The 18,069-nt window shown below is 46.1% G+C and overlaps 2 protein-coding genes and 1 long non-coding RNA gene across 3 annotated transcripts in view; 2 read left to right on the forward strand and 1 right to left on the reverse strand.

The window, feature by feature from the left end:
• Positions 1-18,069, reverse strand: part of LOC310767883 — a 936,392-nt gene that overhangs the window by 337,297 nt on the left and 581,026 nt on the right. The gene's annotated exons all lie outside the window — the stretch shown is intronic.
• MRPS15 (mitochondrial ribosomal protein S15) lies at positions 1,630-8,136 on the forward strand. The gene is made up of 8 exons (XM_083625367.1): positions 1,630-1,799; positions 3,844-3,906; positions 4,423-4,498; positions 4,801-4,849; positions 5,109-5,193; positions 6,271-6,329; positions 7,046-7,237; positions 7,927-8,136. The coding sequence occupies exons 1-8, from the start codon at positions 1,688-1,690 to the stop codon at positions 8,050-8,052; spliced, it is 762 nt and encodes a 253-aa protein (XP_083481493.1). The 5' UTR covers positions 1,630-1,687; the 3' UTR covers positions 8,053-8,136.
• Positions 10,065-18,042, forward strand: LOC310768098 (uncharacterized protein). Its single transcript, XM_083625808.1, has 5 exons — positions 10,065-11,441; positions 12,422-12,558; positions 15,074-15,265; positions 15,932-16,048; positions 17,973-18,042. Exons 1-4 carry the CDS (start codon positions 11,330-11,332, stop codon positions 16,028-16,030), a joined length of 540 nt encoding a protein of 179 aa, XP_083481934.1. The 5' UTR covers positions 10,065-11,329; the 3' UTR covers positions 16,031-16,048; positions 17,973-18,042.

Raw genomic sequence — 18,069 nt, forward strand, 5'->3', positions numbered from 1 at the left:
TTTAAAGGTGACACTGCCATATTTGTACTTCCTCAAACAACATGCAATTTGAAATACAGCTATCCTTCCGAATTCACACTTATCCAAATTTTTAAATGCAGTTCTCCAACCAAGCAAGGATTACAAAAGTGCATATATTAGGGGGAAATTGAGCATAAAAATCAATGTATTAGTATTCAAAAAAATACTTTTAAAAGTGGTTGAAAGCACAACAGCACAAAATAAATATGAAAAATGTAAGTCAAAATCCAGGATAGCTTGGCCAGACACATACATTTTAAAAGGCATTTAAAAGTCATTGGAGCTTTAATTAACATTAGAACTGAACTAGCTCACTATAAATAGAGCTTGCATACAGGGAAGGGCATTACTGCACCAAGACTATATGACACCTCTGTTTTAATTCCCCTTTCACTACCTGTAAATAAGTGTATTGGCAGTGCTAAAGGATTTTAGTGTGGAAACAACCCCAGAGTTCCTTTAAAGGTAAGTCAAGGGTCCCTCACCAACCAGCCACTGAACAGGTCACAAAAATATTATTCCCACAATTAAAGGGAGACCCTTAGCTTTGCTGGTGCAGCACCTCTTGGGGGCAACTAAGACTCCTGGTTCAGCCTACACCATCTCTGATTAAAATCATTTTGGATTTAAAAAGCAATGCATATGTCACATCTGCTACAAAATAATGGTTGATGGACACAATCCCAGTCAAGTACACCAACCTGCAAATGTTTTTGGTGTAGCTGTCTCAGGCTGATGGGAGTTGTAGTCCAAAACATCTGACAGGCACCAATTTGGGAGAGGTTGATGTCTGCAGAGAATCCTGGGCCAACTGGCCGCTCCCAGCTGCTAGGGAGGACCCACAGCTTGGTGGTGGTGGAGCATACTGAAGCTCTATGATGGAAGTTATGGGAACCTTAGTCTTTTTCAGCCTACCCAGATTAAAGAGCTTTCCATCTGTTCAATATATGATTTCTACTCGAGTGGGGAGTTTCCCTTCAACAAAGTGTAGGATCATGGCAATGAAAATAATAAAGAGTTGGGGCGATAACACAACCCTGTTTAACACTTGATCCCACTGTGAATGGTTCACTTTGAGAGCCGCTGTTATCTGCAATTGTTGCTGTCATATTATCATGGAGGAGCCGAAGGATGTTCACCAGAAACCTATGACCTCACTGTGGAAGGCCGTGTGGATCCAGAATTGGCCTCCATGGTCACTTACAGACTCACTGTTAAGACCGTGTTCATGGAAGACAATCTTACTCGGCTATGAGTGATCGCCGAATAAGAAGAAGGAGAAGAAGGCGGTGGTGGAGACCTTTTTGCATCATGCAGAAAGTCCCAGCGCCAGCTCCAGCCCCAGCAGGCATCTCCAAATCAAAGAGAGCTGCTGCCAGCCAGAGCAGGCAACGCTGGCCTAGGCAGCCCAAGTGAGCAAGCTCTGCCAAGCACTGAAGTCACTCCCACTGAGCCACCTCGCAGGCAGCCCGCGCTCGGCATCAGAACAAAAGCAGGCTGGGAGCGGGGGCTGCCATTCATCACCTGAGGGGCGAGCTTCACCCTCTTCTTTTACCTTCCATTGGCTCCGGCGCGCAGGGTATCAATCGATGCTCTCGGTGCTCCCGCGGGGACCTGGCCTGTGACGCACCAAGATGGCGGCGCCCACGAACTAAGCCGGGAGAGAATGTCGCTGGTGTTGTTCAGGGGAGTCTCGGCGGCGGGGGCTGCCGCGCTGCGCGGATGGAGCTGCCTCGGCTCGCACGTGGCAGCGGCGGCGGCGGGTCGGGGATCACTGCGTAAGGAGCTCGGGGTTGAGTAATTCGGAGCGCGCGCGCAGCCGGTCCCGTGTACACTGCCTCTGCTTCGGATTAGATACGGGCCTCCCCCTACCTGGCACCTTGAGGTGCAGCTCCCATTCAGTCCCAGACAGCACAGCCGGGCGGAGCTCAAGGGAACGCGGCCACGCTGTTTGGGGGGTTAGCGGGAATTTCAGTGCAGAACACCGGGAAGGCACCAGGTTGGGGGAAATGGATTCACACCGTCCCCGTCTCTGCAAGTGACAGAAAGGCCCCTTTCCACAGGGTGCCTTCCAAACTGCTTGCAAAAGTCACATGCATCTCATCAAAATAGAATTAAAGGGGGACCCGGGTGGCCTCATTGTCCAAGAGCGTGAATATGATTGGGAGTCAATCTGCTTTAAGGCACCTGGGGGAGGTGGCTAAAATGCACTGAAGACCCATAGACGAACACATCTATGCATGTACAGATAGGTAGCCGTGTTGGTCTGCCATAGTCAAAACAAAAAATTTTTTTTCCTTCCAGTAGCACCTTAAAGACCAACTTTAAGGTGTGTATCTGAAGAAGTGTGCATGCACACGAAAGCTCATACCAAGAACTAATTTAGTTGGTCTTTAAGGTGCTACTGGAAGGGAAAAAAATTTTTGTTACATCTATGCATGTTCTTTGTTGGTGTAATAGGAGCAGAAGGCAGGACATGGGGAGGGGGTTGACCATTCTGGTAATTACCTTGCAGTGTGGCAGACACCTTCAACCATTCCACTTATTTATTTATTTTATTATTACATTTATATTCCACCTTTTCCTAAGGAGCTAAAGGTGCTGTACAGTGGTACCTCGGGTTAAGTACTTAATTCGTTCTGGAGGTCCATTCTTAACCTGAAACTGTTCTTAACCTGAAGCACCACTTTAGCGCATGGGGCCTGCTGCTGCTGCCACGGCGCCGGAGCACAATTTTTATTCTCATCCTGAAGCAAAGTTCTTAACCTGAGGTACTATTTCTAGGTTAGCGGAGTCTGTAACCTGGAGCGTCTGTAACCTGAAGCGTATGTAACCCGAGGTACCACTGTACCCACCTTTTGCCCCTCTCCATTTTATCCTCATAACAACCCTGTGAAGTAGACAAAATGACTGGCCCAAGGTCAGTCTTCATGACTAGTCATGACTAGTGGGCTTCATGACGAAGTGGGGATTTAAACACTGGTCTCCCAGGTCCTAGTCTGACACTAACCACTGTGCCACACTGGCATCTGGTGGATGGAGATGGAGCTTCCCAGCAGTGAGGGCTGCTTTGGTGTCTCTGTGGCTCTGTCCCATGTTCTTGCATCACTTGTCATCTTCCATGTGCCAAGCCCTCTCACTCCATCTCTCTCCCCACCTATTAAATGCAACATCAAGCTCACAACCAAGGAGGCAGTAGAGTGGGCTGTTTCCTCCGTCCTGGTCTTAATACACTAAACGATCTTGATTACGGCCTTGGATTGTGAAAATAATATGGTGACTAAGAAGTTTCTGTTGTATGTCAAAAGAACTTGTTTACATGGCCCTTGCATTGGAAGCCATTTCCTCTTTCCCTGTAGTGGAACCTCTACTTGAACTGGAAACTGCATGACACTACTGAACTTAGAATAGAAAAGAATATGCAAAGGATTTTGCTGTTAGAGATCTTCCCTCGCCCGATGCCCCAAATGTGACTTTTGGTCACATCTAGCAACCTGAGCAATTGCAGCAGCCTTGTTGCGGGTGAAGGCAGAGCAGCTTACTCTTTCTCTGCTCATGCATTGCCCACATTTATTGGCCGTGGGGCAGAAAACAGAATGCTTTCTTCAAATATGAAATGTTCCGTCTACTTATGAGCCTAAAAATTGCTTCTCCACAGGTTGTTCTCTAGACTGGAAGAGCTGTTTTATCTCCCCAAAAACCAAGAGAGAGAAGTGATGTGCCTAATTACTTCCAAGGAGCAAAATGCTAATGTGCTGTTGTGTTATTGTATTGCACTGATGTGGCTCAAGTGTAACCCCTGCTGCTTTTCTGTCCTTTTAGATAAGAGCCCCCTCCTTCAAACAGCCAGGGATTATGCCAGGCCTGTCCGTAGAAAAAAGCAAGGTTTGTATTACATTCTCATTGTTGTAAGCAGTTGGTCTGCTAAGGCTGTCACCTGAACAGTTTGAGATTCCAGTTTTGAGGGAGTTTCATGACTGTACTGGATATTATGGGTCTGAGTCTCTGTCTCTTACCCCATTTCCTAATCCATTGAAATGGAAAATAAAATTGCTTAGAGGGGGTTTTTTACAATTAAGCAGCACACAAGTTCTGTTAGATAAAAAAGGGTGATTGGACATGTTAAGATACACCACTTGCTACATGTTCTGTTGGCCCAGGTGAACCAACTTCCTGCTGGCTTGTGGGTCACCATGTTTTGCAACTGGAGTCCCTCTTTAGCTTCCACAATGTACTTCCCTCTCTTTACCTACTGAGAGATGCCAAGAGCTTCTCTTTTAGACATCAGCTCATGTGTTCCCACCAATACTTGGCTGACTACTGTTAGAAAAAAGTATTCTGTACTAGAGTGAACTAGCAAGGCAGCTGCTGTGCTCTTATTCTGTGTTGCTGTTGTTGCAGAAATCCCCAGCCATTTGGATGATCTGCCTCCCACAATGCTGAAGAAACCTTATGCCAGCATCCCAGTTATAGACAAGTAAGGTTTGCGAGGACCAGGGAAGGACTGTGAGTTTCATGAAAAGGGGCTTCATGGAGGAAACAGCAAGTCTGCCACATTGGGCTGCACTTTAGGGGCCCCCAAAATGCAACCACTTAAGCCTCATTTTATTGACTGGGGTCTTCAGATGATGGGGGAGGTCCTAAATTAGTGCTCCTATAACTTACATTTAATTCTGAATATCTAACATGGCTCCCTTGATTTCTAATCTCTCAAAGCTGTTCCCCAAATGTTAAGCAATTCGGGGACAAGTAATCAAAGGACTCTCTGTTTTCCTGCAGGGTAGATGATGTTGTGAGAAGGTTGCTGTCTCTGGAAATGGCAAGCCAGGTCAGTGTTCTCCTACATGGGTAAATTGGGATTGGGGGCAAATCTTCCTTCATTCCCCCACTCTTCCATGCTTTACCATTAAAAAAGCCATAAAAAAAGAATTTCTGCCTTTTCTGTAGGCAGGCAGGTTTGCTGTTGGCATTGTAAGCAAACAATGGCCTGCCATTCCTGCATAGTGGAGTAGGGTTGAGTGACTATTAGTCATCTAGTTGTATTAGTATCTAGTTGTATTAATTTTGTCTTCCCCTTCTGCATGCAGAAGGAGAAAGTGAAAATCAAGAAACAGCAGCTAGCAGACCAGGTCCGGAAGTCCCCAACTGACACTAGCTCCTTAGAGGTCCAAGGTAATAATAATAATAATAAATTTTATTTATATCCCGCCCTCCCCAGCCGAAGCCGGGCTCAGGGCGGCTAACAACAATCAAATAATCAAACAATCAAATAATCCAACATTCTAAAAATATTTCATTATAAAAATTAATTAAAATCAAGTTGATGGCAACCATTAAGCAAAATTCTGTGCAGGTTGCCAGAGGAGGGAGTCAGGCTGCGCCCTGACCAAAGGCCTGGTGGAACAGCTCTGTCTTGCAGGCCCTGCGGAAAGATGTCAGGTCCCGCAGGGCCCTAGTCTCTTGTGACAGAGCGTTCCACCAGATTGGAGCCGCAGCCGAGAAGGCCCTGGCTCTAGTTGAGGCCAGCCTAACCTCTCTGAGGCCTGGGACCTTCAGGATGTTTTTATTTGCAGACCGTAGGTTTCTCTGTGGGGCATACCAGGAGAAAAATATGTCCCAAGAGAAAAGCTGCTGCCTCCTGCTTCCTTCGCTGTCATCCTGTCTGTGCCCCAGCAGGTACTTCAAGGGATACATAGCGGCAGGATAATCTCTTAATGTTGAGAGACATTTCCTTCTATATAGAGAACAAGACAGATTTGCTTATGTGCTTTCCCTTCCTGTATAAAGAGCTGGAGCCAAATGGAGCTGGTCTCTCAGCAGAGCAGGTGGAGTGGTCATGATTCTCTTTTTGCCCTATACCAAGGTGGAGAACCTACAGACACTGAAATGTTCTTGGACCATTGACCAGGCTGGCTGGGACTGATGAGAGTTGCAGTCCAACAACACCTGTAAGGCCAACAGTGTTCTCAACCTCTGTCATATATCTACTACCAAAGTCCATGCAAGGATTTTGAAGTAGCCAGAGGGAAGACCCAGCTATATAACATCAAACTGTCATTAGTCAAGTGCAAGCTCTAGAATAATGGAAGCACATCCAGCAGCCAGCTCTAAGTGGTCAGTTCCCTGTGTTTGCTTGCTGGTTGGCAATGTCTATGCGCAGTTTTTAAAGCAGGAATTCAGAAACATTCAACATTGGAATAGGCACTTTGTCTCTGGCCTTTCTGCAGTGACTTTCTTTTGCTCTTGCAGTTGCCTTCTTGACAGCCAAGATCCGCACGCTCCAGGAACATCTGCATATGCACAACAAGGTAACTGTCTTGGATGCAAGCACAATATATGCTGTATTCGGAGCCAGCTGATAATTTGTATTTCAGGGTGGAGCTACTGTTGAGTGCCAACTGCTACAGCCATTGTTCAGATACAAAGCAATGTCAGTATTTCTTTCAAAGTTGGATCTTGCACAGCACTGATTACATCAGATGTCAGAACCAAAATATAAATGCATTTTACAAAATAAAACAGTTAATATCCGTAGCGGTAAATACAAAACAGTGCGGCAAAACTTTATAGTCCAGGGAAAGCCTGCATAAAAAGTGCTCCTTTTCCCACCTCCTAAATTGCAGAGGGTGTTCCAGAGATTGGGTGCCATCACTAAGAAGGCCCGCTTCATAGGTGCCTTAGATGCATAGATTCATTTGACTGAACTCGGTAGACCTAGCAAGGCCTCCTTAAGATCTTATGATTGGTTGGAGATGTACAAATGTATAAAAGAAGATAGTCTGCAAGGTATCTTGGTCCCAAGTAGTTTAGGGCTTTATATGCCAGCAAGAGAGCAAGAGAGGCTGCTCCATTTGGACTGTTGCATCCATTTAGACTGTTGTATATACCACCAGCTGGATCCTCATAATTTCTTATATGCTGATACTTTGTGTGATCAGCCACCTTGGAAAGATGTCCTGAGATCTGGGATATAAACAATTAATAGTAGTAGTGGTAACTAGCAACAAGTAACCCTTGTCCCCAGGACACAGTCAACCGTCGCCAGATGCTGATAGCCATAGACCGGCGGAAGATGCTGCTGAAGTACCTGCGCAACACCAAGTACGACGTCTTTGAGAAGACGTGCAAAGTGCTGGACATCAAGTACGAGTTTCCCCCATTGTACTGCCGGAGAGCCACCCGGCGCTGGATCGCCAAGAAAGCCTTGTGCAACAAGGTACAGCCACCATGGCATGTTGCTGCCCAGGCATTTGGAAGCAGAGCTCCTCTTCTGTAAAAGATGAGCTTCGGAGGGGCCTGGTGCTGCTTTGTGCTCTTTGTGCTCCCATCAACTGGGAGACATCTGGAGGGCACTGGGTTTGGGAAGGCTTTCTTAAAGCAATATTACTCTTGTTAAATTGCCAGGCAGGCCAGCGAAACCTCCACCCTCCTCAATGGAGCTTACCTTTGTTTTGTATTTCGCATGACCAGTAGTGTTGGGGGCACATACTGGGTAGGACTGAGGGTGTAAGCAGCCACCCTGAGCAGCACCAAATAGCAGGAGTGCAGTGCTAGAATTCTGTAAGAAATAGGAGATTCTGCCTTGTGCCAAGTCAGACTCTTGGGCCATCTAGCTAAGTATTGTCTCCAGTCACTGACTGGCAGCAGCTTTCCAGGGTTTCAGCAGGAGACTTTGCCAGCCCTATCTGGAGGTTCCACAGATTGAACCTATGTGTAAAGCAAGTGCTGTGTCACTGAGCCATGGCTTTTCCCATGGAGTATTAAATATAAACATAGTAAATGCCCATTGTCAGCTGGTATGGGGATTAGACCACTCCCAATAGAACTCTGGGATTTTGTAGTCTTGGTCTGTGCTACTGACTGCCTAACTGCCTCCCGCCTCCCTTCTTCCCATTAACCCTCTAGGTCTACCAAGAGGTACAGAAGCTGAAAGCCCCGCAGAGACTGAAGCAGCGACAAGAGTGGCTAGAGAGAACCAGGGCCAGAGAAGCAAAGAAGCAAGCATCGCCAACTGAAGGCAGCCCAGTCTAAGCAAAACCTGCCCTATGTTTGGGAGGGGGCTCATACTGAGCAACATCTTCTGAAGCTGGTAGACAATAAATAGTTTAACCACCACTGTTTCCTCTGCCTTGGGTGCATATGAAAGTCTGTGTATATAGAGTCCTCCTGCCCAATGATGATGGCCATTCATATGGTTCAGAGGCCATCATCACTGGGTTAATTTAATCACTTCTCATTTTTAAATATTTTTATTGGTTTTACATAATTTTATACATTGTAACTTGAACCATTTCAAAACATTAAAATAAAAAGGTTCTTTTGAACCTTCGGACCTGCTTCCCTCCCTCCATGGGTTCCATTTTCAGAGAAAATATTTTCTTTTTTCTGCATCTTTTACCATTATCTATCTGTTATATATTCATAGTTACCAAAATTCTTTTCACATTACAAGTATCATTGTATCCCTGCCAATGATTTTCACTGTTTACAGTGGTCTTTTAAGTAAGTTGAAAAGTTATTTCAGTCTTTTAGAAATACTTGATCTTCCTGGTGTCTGATGCTTCCCAGAAATAAGAATTTAATCATGGTTAATCATGTTAGTTTTTTGCAGCAAAAACAAAGCCTGCAGCACTTCTGGAGAGAAAGGAATGCTATATTTAGGGCAGGTTTTGCTCCTACTTCTCAAAAAGATGTAGTAGTGCAAGTCCGATTTGAAACTAGTGGTGAGGAACCTCTGGCCCATGAGTGACCTAATTAGGCCTGTTTGCTTTGCAAACCATGCCTACTTGTCCATCAATGGATGTCACATGAGGTCAGGCAGGACAGCAGGTAAAATCATGGGGCCAAATTGAAAAGGAAGCTTCAAAAATGCACTCTTAAGTACACTCCCAATGCTTCTTTTCCAGCAGCAGATGTAGTTCAGCACTTTTTGAATTTGGTGCTTTTGGGTAGCATTGGGTGCCATCAGCTATGGCATCCTTCCACCCTGCCTATCTGAGCTTTGCTTCAGAGACACAGTATTACAGTGGCTCGAGTCCTTTCCTGGTGGTCATTATTCGAAAGTAGCGCTGGATGATTTTTCACTGTTGTTCCGTCTCATAGCCTCTGGCTTGTGGGTGTCACAGAGCTGTGTCTTATCACTGATGCTCTTCAATCTGTATGATGTTGCTGGGATCAGTCGTTTGGAGGTTTGGGGTGTAATTTCACCAATGCACAGATGACCTGCATCTCTGTCTCTCTTCTGCCTAAGAATCTCAGGGAGGCAGCAGCATTAACCATCAGATGCCTGGACGCAGTACTGAGATTGATAAGGGAACTAGGTGAAACTTAAACCAGGAAAGAAAGAGGTTTTGTGGGTTGGGATGCTGGTGTTGGATACTGATGTAAAGCCTGTCCTGGATGGAATTACACTAGCCTTGAACAACCATCTTTCAAGCAGGTCTGAAGCTGAATGACCACCACCTCAGGTCCAGAAAGGGATTCAGGGTGGGCTACACACCACTACTCCTTTCAAGATGACCGGTGCCACTCCTTCCTGCATCCACCCCAGCCCCACCCAGTCAGTTCCCTCTTGCTAACTCTCAGAAGCCATGATGGATGAGGGTTCAGAGTGCGGGTAGTTGACCAGGTGCCCTCAAGCATCTTGTCCACATCAGGGCTGCAACAATTGTAACTAATCCCAACCAGAACAGACGGTGCTCTGGATGCCTCCATTGGGATTCTACTAGTGTCTAGTTAGAACAAATGTGAGCATCTTTATCCTGGGAATGCCTTGCAAGCCTGTCACAGCAGGCCTATGAGTCCAGCCACTTTTCCCTTCAGGGTAGGTTTAGTTAGCCTATTTCACCACTCAGAATGACTCCAAATGGGTACTTGGGGACAGCTTTTACCAAAGGTGTCATGGTAAACTCCTCCCAGGAAACCAATGTCCCCACTGTGGAATGACGTGCGGATCCAGAATTGGCCTCCACAGTCACTTACTGTTAAAACCGTGTTTATGGAAGACAATCTTACCTGGCTGCGAGTGATCGCCAAAGAAGAAGAAGAGGGTGCTGGAGTGATTCCTTTGGTAGCACAAACATACGCTTTCACTCCTGTCATGGCTGTTGCTGTGAGACACACTACTTGTGCTCAAGCTGCTGTTCTGCCTGTTCCATTGCCTGGAGCTCCCCTGCAAACAAGGTGCAGTCTGGGCTTCCTGCAGTGCCATAGAAGGCCATGAGCAGCGACTGTGACAACACTTTCCATCTCACCATTCCACAGCCTTCCAACCAGAGCACTGAGGAAGGAACCTGAGCAAATTCTGTAGGTCTCCAGGGGCTACCAACCCTACAGTTGACTAGCCGTCACCACCCTAAAGCACCAATCATAACCCACACTATCAATATCACTCCCAGTCTTTGTAGCAAAGACCAAGGGTCTGGCCTCCCATCTACCAGTGATGTACTTGGATGAAGGAATTGAGAGGATGCTCGTCAAATCTGCAGATGACATCAAACCGGGAGGGGTAGCTGATGCAGCAGAAGATACAATCAAGATTCAATATGACCTTAACAGATTGGAGAACTGGAACAAACTAACAATGAATTTTAATAGGGACAAATGTCAGGTTCTACACTTAAGCAGGAAGAACCAGCTACGCGGATATAAGACTGGGGAGACCTGCAGTGGAACGGACTCCTTCATTGGTAGTCTTTAAGCAGAGGTTGGATAGCCATCTGTCATTGATGTTTTAGTTGCGATTCCTGCATTCCAGGGGTTTGGACTAGATGACCCTCAGAGTTTCTTCCAACTCTACAATTCTAAGATTATTTAATGCTATGAACAAACAGGGTCAGCTGAGAAACCAGCAACTTTGGGTGCCTCCTTGCCGTGAACTATTTCCATGTCTGCTGGCCTTTGTAACTAAGAAGTGCCTGAGTTTGTGTTTCTCCTCCTTCCTCCAATTTCTTTTCCATTTTGTGTCATGTCCCAGATTGCCCTCAACTGACAATCTTATTACTGATTTCTGTAAGCCAATCTTGCAGCCTTTTTACCTGACAAGGGGGGTGAAGACACCATGACAGAGTGAACAACCTCCTGAAGAAAGTCTCGCCACTAAAAAAGGGGGGGTACATTTCTACTCTAACTTCACCAGGCCTTGCAGTCCTCTGTTTCCTGCTTACCATTTCCCCATTGCTCAAATACACATGTGGCCTGACCACAGGGAACTGAAGACTTGAGTTTGCCTTGCAAAACATTTGTCACTGCCATTCAGATTTGCCTTTTTGAGGTGGTTTCTGAGCCGCCAGTGGCCTTAGCTCTAGCTATGTCCCAGCCTGTGACCTGCCAGCCAGTTGCCACAGTCTCACCTTTGACCCTGTCCTCAGAAGGCAGCTGGAGCAGTGGGAGGTATGACTGCTGTTCAGACTGCCCCATGTGTAAGTAAACATCTGGCTGTATTTTAACCTGTGGAGATCAATTTTATATAAGATGGAGGAAAGCTGCTGTGGGTTATTGTAGACTGACTCCCCTCCTTAACACATTTCCCAGATATTTGTCCAATGATTCCCATGTTGCTTCCAGGTTAATGTGTTTAAAACTTGCCACCTGTTGCAATGTAGACCTGCAGCCGTTGCACCTCAAGGCTCTTTGTGAAGAGAAGCTAAGTTGTGGGGTTCTTTAGATTCGGAATGCATGGAAAGCCATGCCCATCACCTTGAGTTCCTTGGAGAAAAAGGTGGAATAGAAATGCAATAAAAAAATTAACAATTGAGGGGATTCATGAAGCAATTGCAAAATACAGAAAACATTTTGCTTGCAGATGTTGAGATGCCCAGTTCCTTACGCTGTGCCCAAGGGAACTTTTACCATTTTCTTTGAGTGGCAGAATCCCTACTATACCTGACAACTGCCTTTGGAAGCCTTTGCCTTATGGCATGGAGGGAGGGGGTTCTCAAGAAGTGCAAGACCAGTGCCCCCTTAGTGCTCAGATCTAGTTCCATGGGTCTTTGGATCCAGGGCAACCTCAGTGTAGGTCTTAGAGTGACCCTTTATTTATGTGGCTGTTTTGGTTTGCAGGAGTGTGGGATGTTCGCTTCCTGTATCCAAATCTAACAGCATAAAAATGTGTGATATTATTTTAAAATCAAGAGAGGTTCAGCTTGCTGTTTTCTTCCTTCACTTGGCTTTCACAGACAGTTATTATGTCCTTAATTTTAAAGACTATTAAAGTTTATGTTTGTGAACTGGTCTGAGTGTTTGTGTGCACACCTGCTGTCTAACCCTTAACCATGAAGGAACCGCACAGGGTGCAAAAAGCACAGTTAGCAGGAATTATATTTTAAGAAGGGCAGAGTTAGGGTTACTGATTCCCTTTCACTGAAGTTTGCCTCCTCACCTGTGTGTTTCATTTGGGCAGGTTGTGTTGGGCTTCTCTGCCCAGCAATCCTAGCCTGTTACGTGTCACGCAAATACGGGGAGAACTGTTGCCTCGGACTGGTGCCTGGCGGCTTGACAGCACTGCGGACTCACATGCGGCTCTCCTATGGCATTCCGGTAACACTTTCCTCCATCACATTTTGTGTTGTTGTACACTCTGTTCCCCCAGTAGATGTGCTCCTACTCATTGATCAGCAGGGGTCTGGAGTGTGAAAGAAACAGATGAAATGTGCATCATCCAAGAAATGATTTATTTCTACACAACTTGTTTGTAGTCCTCTACAGCAGGGGAGTGGTGAGTTCCTGAGATAAATGCAGCACTCTACGCGACAGAGTGATGCTTGGGACAATTAGTTGCTTGCTGGCCTTTGCTGTCACCTTCCCTATGTTCCCTTGGATGCAAGGGCATTACTGGGTTCTTAAAAGACTCAGGGCACAAATTTGGGCAAATTGAGATGGTGGGTAGGTTTAAACCACACTGCACTTAGTAGTGTGCCAAACTACCCTTTAAGCCAGAGGTGGGGCAGCTGCAGCCAGGGCCGTCTTACCCATTAGGGTTAGTGGCGCCCTGCGCCACGGCGCCAGCCCATCAGGGGCACCCAGCAGTGGGAGTTCGGGACCGACCAGGAACAGCTGCGAGGGCATGCTGGGCAGCGGCGGCTCTTCCTACGGTCAGCTGCGCTCTCTCGCTTCCTGCCTGGGAGAGGAGGCAGCGGTGGTGGCGCGCAAAGCTACGCAGCACCCCAGTGGCGTAGCATGGGTTGTCAGCACCCGGGGCAAGGCAAGTAATTTGCGCCCCCTAACCCGTGGATTTGCGCCCCCTAACCCGTGGATTTGCCCTAACCCCAGATGTTGCGCCCGGTGCAGCCGGCCCCCCCTGCACCCCCCCACTACGCCACTGCAGCACCCTTCTCGCTCCTGCCCGCCCCGCGGCAGTAGTGGGACTGCTGAGAAAGCCTGCACGGCAAGCAAGCCTCGAGCTGACCAGTGCAGGGGGCGGGGTGCCGAGAACATCACCCGCCACCCCTTCCATTGAGGAAAAGGGTGGAGGAAGGATTCATTCAGATTTGGGGCGGTGGGAGGGGAAAGCTGAGGGGGGGCGCACTACCATTAGGACTCAGTTCAGAGGTAATGATGGACTCGAGAGTGTGCTCTCCGTGCAGTTAGTGGTTAAAAACAAACAAACACCAACAAAAAGTCCTTTAAAGACGGGGGCGGGTTTTAAGGTCCTAATAGATTCAGCAGGGCGCCGCCCCCCCTTAAAAAAGGTTGACAACTCTGGGAAATGGGGGCGGCAGAGGGATTTTTGCACCACGGAGCCGGATATGCTTAAGACGGCCCTGGCTGTGGCTCTCCAGATGTTGTTGGACTCCAACTCCCTTCAGACCCAGTCAGCATGGCTAGTGGTTAGGAATGATGAGAGTTGTTGTGCAACGACTTATGGAGGGCAACGTGTTCCCACCCTTGTGGAAAAAAATGCTTTCTTTAAAAATGAAAGATTTAAATAAGCGGGAGGGGGGAGGCCAAAGAGAAAAGACCTGGGACTCAGGGAGGGGCCACCCCTTAATAACCTCTGTCAAGGGCAGATAGCAGCAAAGAGGCATCATGCAAATGAGGGATTACTCCTCTGTTTTGCAAACTCTCTGTCTCTTAGGGACATAGGAAGCTGCCTTATTCTGAGTTTGACCATTGGGTCCCTCTAGCTTAGTACTGTCTACACTGACTGGCAGCTGCTGTACAGAGCTTCAGGCTGAAGACATTTCCAGCCCTACCTGGAGTTGCTGGGGATTGAACCTGGGACTTTTGCATGCAAAGAAGATGCTCTACCACTAGGTTTCACTGCTTCTCCTCTCCCCAAATCCTCTACCTTTATCAGAGTTGGCTGGGAGAGGAATGAATAATCTTATGGAGCAAGGTGTCAATGAGGGGGGAAAGCTAATGCTGATGCTATTCTAGGCTGCTTCAACAGATGTTTTTAAGCAGAGGTTGGATGGTCATCTGTCATGGATGCTTTAGTTGAGATTCCTGCATTGCATGGGGTTGGACTAGATGACCCTCATGGTCCCTTCCAACTCTATAATAATTCTAGGTGATAAGTTGCACCATGTCTTCTCTAGCAATTTGAACACAAACAGCAGGGAACAGTTTGTTCCGAGGCCTGGAACTGCCTTGTTTCATTACAAAACAGAGCAGACATTATTTCTGTTGCTTTTGCAACACCACAGATAACTATTTCCAGCTTTTTCTCAACAGCCCAGGTTGTCTTTCATTCCATCCAAAGGGTAGCATTACAAAAGCTTTTGTCATGTTGCAGAGGAAGTTAGAAGTGCTGTGGTGAGTGCAACAAGCAGAACAGAAGAACAGGTCCTGGTTAAATAGCTTCATATCTCAGTGGTGGTGGAAATTGGCAAGGAGGACAATATTGATTTTTCATTGGGTTGGACTTCTCCTTGCCACCTACAAAGCATTGTCACCTCTTCTCTCTTTTGCTGAACAATTCATTCTTCCACTGTATAGTATGAGCAAATTTGGTTCAATGCTCGCCTGACGTTTATAGATGTTTGGACTCTTTTTCAAAAGCTGTAGTATAAACTGTGAAGTATGTCATCTTTGATTTTTTTTTTCCATATAGGCGCTTCAGCAGGGTTTATTGAAAATAGCGATCCCCGTCTCTGTTTTGACTGAAGGCAGAGGAAGACATTTCTTTATCTGCTATCTCACTCTTCCTCCCTTAGGGGCCCACAACACACTAGGTAACTGTTTTCACCAGACAGCCCATGCTACTCCTGAACCATATGAACTGCCTCTTTCAGGGGAAACAGGAGTAAAGTGTTGCTAGAACCCCAAACTTCCACTAGTTAAGTGCAAACCCTATAGAAATAGTGGCTTGTCTAGCAGTCAATGGTCACTGTGAACACACTCAAGTACTGTAGCATGTTGCCCTCTTTCAAATCCCTGCTTGGCTATGAAGCTTTATGGGTAGCTATGGGAAAATTGCTATTTTTCATCCTAGCCTACCTCATAGGAAGGTTGTGCATCAAAATGTCAATGTGAACTTCTTGGAAGAAGGGAGGATACCATTTTTAAACAAATGTATTGGGTATATATTTCTCCTGTGCATGATCTGATTTTCATATTATTAATATTTAGTATTGTAATGCTTCGGAGCATCCAAAGGGCTTCATGTACATTTTCTTGTGATCCTTACAACAGTCATGTGAGGCTGGAAAGTATTATCATATCTGATTCTGATTCTGAGAGATGAGATTCCAAGGGACTGCCTGGTTCATACCTCAGCATCTTAGCCAGAATATGACACCTGCATGCTCCTCATGCCCACATTAAGCTCATCCTGTCCACTGGCTCATTGTATGTTTCTAAAGACCTGCCTGTGTGCAAGGTTTGAAGGAGTGTATGTGGAGCAAAAATGTATTCCAGATTTGAGGTGCTATGTCTCATTAAATCTCTTTTCTTTGTTTGAATCATACAGGGCACTGTTTTTAGGGATGCCATGTCAATGTGTCTTTGTGGCCTGTGTGAGTTGTGCCGCATGGGCCGTGAAGTGCACATCCGCTCTCTGAATAAATAAGGAAATGAAGGGGCAAAGGTGGGTCTTGATGGAAAAGGAGCACTGGCATTTTTTTCCCCTCCAGGACAAAAATTCTGTCGGAATCCAACGATCTCTAAGCACAGATTTCAGTCAGATGCCTAAAGGGAATACAGTGGTACCTCTGGTTACGTACTTAATTCGTTCCGGAGGTCCGTTCTTAACCTGAAACTGTTCTTAACCCGAAGCACCACTTTAGCTAATGGGGCCTGCTGCTGCTGCTGCCGCTGCGCCGCCGGAGCACGATTTCTGTTCTCATCCTGAAGCAAAGTTCTTAACCCGAGGTACTATTTCTGGGTTAGCGGAGTCTGTAACCTGAAGCGTATGTAACCTGAAGCGTATGTAACCCGAGGTACCACTGTACAGTCGTACCTTGGAAGTCGAACAGAATCCATTCCGGAAGTCCGTTAGACTTCCAAAATTTTCAGAAACCAAAGCGTGGCTTCTGATTGGCTGCAGTAAACTCCACAGAACCTGCGTCAGACGTTCGGGTTCCAAAAGAACATTCGAAAATCAGAACACTCACTTCTGGGTTTCAATCATTCTGGAGCTGATTTGTTCGGGAGCCAAGGCGTTTGAGATCCATGGTACAACTTGCAATTGGTTAGTGCTGAAGCAGGGAAATCACACTGTTTAAATTCTGATAGTTGCTTAAATTGTGAAACTTTGACTTTTGCCATTTAGGAGGGAGAAAGGAGGAGAGACACATGATAGGTTTATAAAATTATCCACACTGTGGAGAAAGTGGATAGAAGTTTCTCTCTCTCTTTCGCATTTGCACATTTGTAGCCTAAGCTCCAAGAGCCTGCCTGGACATCAAGAATCTGCCTCAGGGGCCGTGTTCATGTCTTCACCTGCCAGATCAATTTCGCTGGTGGGCATTAGAGACAGGGTCTTTTCAGTGATAGCCCGCAATTTGAGTAAAAGAACAAGGGATGCAGGCGGCTATGCATTTGGAAGGGAACTTCACTGATTGAGGCAAGAAGGCGGAGCCAGGCCTGACTTTTGCACCTTGTCAGTTGTGTGTTTGTGTCACTAAATGTGCTTAGCATATGAAACTGCCTGAAGAACGCGTGTGGGGATCGGGCTGCAAATGGCAATGACTTTCTCCTTCCCAGGAGCCTTAGGGCTGTCACTAGAACCAAGAGCGTTAATGCTTAGCCTCGCCCTTTCCCTCACATGACACTTCTGTTTTTTTATTTTAAAAAGTTTTTTATTCATTTTCACTTTTAGCATTTGACATCATACAGAAATCATAATCAGTTTACAAATAGGATTCTCAGAATCCCCGAACTTCCCTCCACCTCTCCATGGTTTCCCCAGATAATTCTTTTCAAACTGAATTGTATCATATTCTCCATATTTCTTAAAACTCACTTCTTATAATTCTCGCTTCATTGCAGTGTTTTTAAAAACCTGCCAAGGTTTTCAATTGTTTACAGTGCTCTTTCAAGTAACTTTTAAAAATTCCCCATTCTTTAGTAAATTTATGGTCCTCTTGATCTCTGATTTTCATGGTCATTTTTGCCCAACTGAAAAACAACAAAGCCCCGGGCATAGACCACATTCCAGCAGAGCTCATGAAGAACACTATCAGTTGGTGGGCTCCTATAATGGCGTCAATATTTACATACATCGATTCAACAGGCATAATACCTGGTTGCTGGACAGAGGCAGTAATTATTCCAATCTATAAAAAGGGTCCTATGGCAGATCCAGCGAGCTATAGACCCATTAGCCTCCTTACTATCCCCAGCAAACTGTATTATTATCTTTCTCCCTGTCCTGACCATCCCTCCGAGGTTATATTTATATTTATAAATTCGCATGAAGCTCCTAAATGGGCGGGGTATAAATAAACAATTATTATTAATTATTATTATTATTATTACTAAATCTTCCCCACTTTCTTTGTGTGTTTCAGACCTGCGGGGCAAGAACTGGACACTGCATCCTGAGCTGCGCATGCGCCAATAAAAAGCTCATCCTATTAACATCCGACTCCGTCTCGATTATACGCC

Source organism: Podarcis filfolensis, assembly GCF_964270895.1.
Source record: "Podarcis filfolensis genome assembly, chromosome: 8".
Classification (NCBI taxonomy): domain Eukaryota; kingdom Metazoa; phylum Chordata; class Lepidosauria; order Squamata; family Lacertidae; genus Podarcis; species Podarcis filfolensis.